Raw genomic sequence first — 3,915 nt, 5'->3', positions numbered from 1 at the left:
CATGTCTGTTTCGATTCAGTTTTTTCACATAAATCTGCAAATCATAATATGCAGTTCTCACTACTGAGTTTTAATATAAGATTAAACATTCTTGTCAAATGCTACATGTACATCAATTTTTACATTAAATTTGACATCATTTGACATGGCTTCCATCGTAAACATTGATTTTTACAACATTCTTTTGCACCACTGACCAAATTTTGACGCATAGGAGGGAATGTCGTCCTCAATGTCAACAAAAATATAAATCTAGATTTATTCTCTCATCAAACATTACATAGAAATAGAATCTATTTTCAATAAGAAATACTCTATATTAAAGTGAAGATCATTCTCATATCATGTGATACGTGATGTGAGGTAAAATGATAATGTCAATTAAAATAAATGGATATGAGAATCACTTTATTGGCTTTATCATTAGTCCATATTTGAATCCCATTATTTCAAACTCATTTTGAACAATATGTTATCCCTATAAAATAATTTTGAACATAAGTATTTTTTTTACTTTTTTACCATATATTTTCCCCCAAAAAAATCACTTTTTTACAAATATATTCTCAAAATTTGGGCTTGGGGACCAAATGTCACTTCAAATTGTGATTATTCTCACTATTCTTCAAGTTTAACTATTAAGAAGGTTATAAACATATTTATTTAAACAGAAAACTAAAAGAAAAAGTAATGAATTGAATTTAGATAAACCCCATATCATATGTAATTATTGAAAGAGCAATTCAGTGCAATTATAAAAGGGGACCTATCCACGATTACACTTGATCATATTTCAAAAACCTTCCTCCATCACCCCTCCCCCACTGCGAAAACACTCAATATTTGCCTACCATCCAAATTTTGCTTTATAAATATATTTATCCCTTAAATATAATCTCTCAAACAAACTTCCTCTTGTGCATAAAATCGGAGAAGATGTACAAGAAATCATTCCACCGGATGAATGACTCAGGCGAGCTCAACGTGTTCGAGGCTGCACGATATTTCTCTGGTGGCACCAATGAAGTTCCAAGTGCAACTTTTGCACATAAGATCATCGGAGAAGACAGGCAGTCTGCAGTGAAAACTGCTCGAAGAATGAGCCTAGACGTGCCCCCGACGATGATGTTGAGACATTCACTTCCTTCGCAAATGGAAAAGAAAATGAAAGAGAAAAAGCATAAAAAGCCAAGTTCTCCCGGTGGCAAACTTGCCCATTTCTTGAATTCTCTTTTCAATCAAACATCTTCCAAGAAGAAATCTAAATCTTCTACACAGTCTGTTAAGGAAAGTGAGGAAGAAAGCCCTGGTTGCAGAAGGAAAAGAAGAAGCAGCATTAGTTTTTTTCACACAATTACAAATACTGCTGATTCTAAGTCCATTTATTCATCTTCAAGTTCTGGTTTTCGAACACCTCCACCTGCACCTTATACGCGTAATCCCACAAAAAGACACACAGATTACGCTTTTTCCGATGACAAAATCAGATTCAGCAATGGAATATTTGAGAAGAACAAGAATTCTAATCTTGGATATTCAAATAGGAGTAGGAAAAACTGGTCTGAACGTCAGTTTCCATCAGAAGAGAAAGAATTTAGAAAGATCAATGATTTTGACGATGGTGCGGATAGTGATTCAAGCTCTGATCTGTTTGATTTACCAAATCATGATTTATATTACTACTCAAGTGGGCTACCTGTTTATGAAACAACCCATATGAACAGCATCAAGAGAGGTCCGCCAATTTCCGGTGGCGCAATATAATTTATTAATCCTATTAATAGTGTAACATTTGCTTTAATCGTACTAATGCTTGGAATTGAGAGAAAATTTTTTGATTTTTGTAAAGATCAGTTTATAGATTCTGTTTTTTTCTTCTTTTAAAATTTCATGTAACCTTTTTCCTGTATGTACAGTTTAGATTGTTTGTCTGCCTCAACTTTTTCTGTCCTTGCTCTTGAAGATTTCGGTTATGTATCAAGGATCTTTCAATGAGTTGATTTGTACTAAAAAGATAGAGCTTTGATTAGAAGATTTGATTAGGATCAACGTACATATCCATTGGAGTGAGAAGTACAAGGCTCTCCGTAAGAAATCGAGAATCCGCAAAGACCTAAGGTTCCGATCAGATGTATAATTTAACAGAAAACCTAATATATTGTTACAATAACTAACCATGCCATATTTTTTTATAAATATGGTATTGACTACTGAATTTCTACAATTTATTATGAAGTAAAAAAGCTTATAGTCACACTCTTATAACGAAATTTCATCTTAGTTATGAAATTTTATTCGGTTCTAAAATTGTCTTTGAAGTATGTTTATTTGTTTCAATTTGATCCCTCAATCTTTGGTTTTTCTAATGGATTTTCCCACATAAAACATATATGCTGATGCTAAGTCGAATTATCATTTCAATGTTGGATATGTTCAAAGAATAAACATGCATTTCACCTATTTAATCTAGTTTCATACATTTAAGAGCTTGAGATACATGTATTGATAATTAATATGTAACTAGTTAAGTATGGTTCATGTATGCAAATCCATAAATCATCTACATATCTAGTAGCTCATTTCAAGAACTCTATTGTAGTCATATTGAATGATCCAAACTATGCATCAAACTTACGTCTTAAAAGAGGCGTCCTTGTCTTTTCTCCATTGATTGTCGAATAAAATACTATGTTCCTCTATCAATCTACTTTCTTTCTTTTAATTGTGTTTTCTATGTTTGATCATATACTTCATATTGTGTCATATTCTTCTCTCTGTTTCATAACAAGTGGTATTAGAGCAAGATTATGAATTTATTTGAGGTTTCTGTTATTGATGACAGCCATGAAGTTTGAAATTTCGTTTTGGATCACAATACATGATTGTCGTTGTGGCAAGTGAAAATGCGAGTTGCATTGGCACAGATGAATTTAGATGATGCGTTGTTGGGATTTGACAAGATGCCCACAACTTGAATAATAGAGGATAAACAACATAAGGATCGAAAGACACTTTCATAAATTCATCTTTGTCTCTATAATGTCAAACGTTTTGAAGGAGAATATAGCAGCTGCATTGTGGTCAAAGCTGAAGCAATTGTGCATGACTAAAAGTCTGACAAACAAATTGCATTTGAAGTAGAGGTTGTATTCTCATCGCATGGCAAAAGGCAAATCCTTGGAAGATTATCTGGCTGTGTTCAAAGAGATCATTGCTGATTTGGAGACGTTAGAGCTAAAGTATGATGAAGAAAATTTGGCCTTAATCTTATTGTGTTCGCTGCTTGCTTCATTTACTTTGTTTAGGGACACGATTTTGTATAGTCATAATACTCTCACCATTAAAGATATATATATGATGCCCTATTCTCAAAGGAGAAGGTGAAGCATGTGGTTGAATCTAAATCCATATATGGAGAAGCTCTTGTGGTTTATGGTGATTGGAGAAGGGGTAAGTCGAGTTTCAGTAATTAGGTTTGTTTTTATTTCTAGAAAAAATAACATATCAAGAGAGATTGCATAAAGTTGCAAAGTAAAGGTAATTCAACTACAAATTCTGGGAAGCAATCAAACACTTCGGACGAAACCAACATAGCTGAGGAATATTTGAGTGATGGAAATCTCTTGGTGATTTTTGACGTTTAATCAAAACCTGCCGAGGGTGGATTTTGGATATAGGTTGTGCATTCCATATGTATCCTAATCGAGATTTGTTTGAAAAATATGAAAGAGTGACGCAAGGTGTCGTTGTAATGTGTAACAATAAATCTTATCACATAGCTGGTATTAGGAAAGTCAGATTGAAGCTGATAAATGGAACATGTAGAACACTTGATTACATTCGACATTTTCCATTTCTTAAGAAGAATCTCATTTCATTGAGTACTCTTGATTCGAAGGAGCACATGTTCTCTGG

At 33.2% G+C, this 3,915-nt stretch overlaps 1 protein-coding gene across 1 annotated transcript; it reads left to right on the top strand.

Annotated features, from left to right (window-relative positions):
- The first annotated feature begins 752 nt into the window (after positions 1 to 752).
- Positions 753 to 1,966, top strand: LOC111406173 (protein BIG GRAIN 1-like E). The gene has a single exon (XM_023035417.1). It carries the CDS (start codon positions 937 to 939, stop codon positions 1,762 to 1,764), a length of 828 nt encoding a protein of 275 aa, XP_022891185.1. The 5' UTR covers positions 753 to 936; the 3' UTR covers positions 1,765 to 1,966.
- The last annotated feature ends 1,949 nt before the right edge of the window (positions 1,967 to 3,915 follow it).

This window comes from Olea europaea, chromosome 12 (genome assembly GCF_002742605.1).
Source record: "Olea europaea var. sylvestris chromosome 12, O_europaea_v1, whole genome shotgun sequence".
NCBI lineage: Eukaryota > Viridiplantae > Streptophyta > Magnoliopsida > Lamiales > Oleaceae > Olea > Olea europaea.
This window is presented reverse-complemented; position numbering and strand designations above follow the sequence as displayed.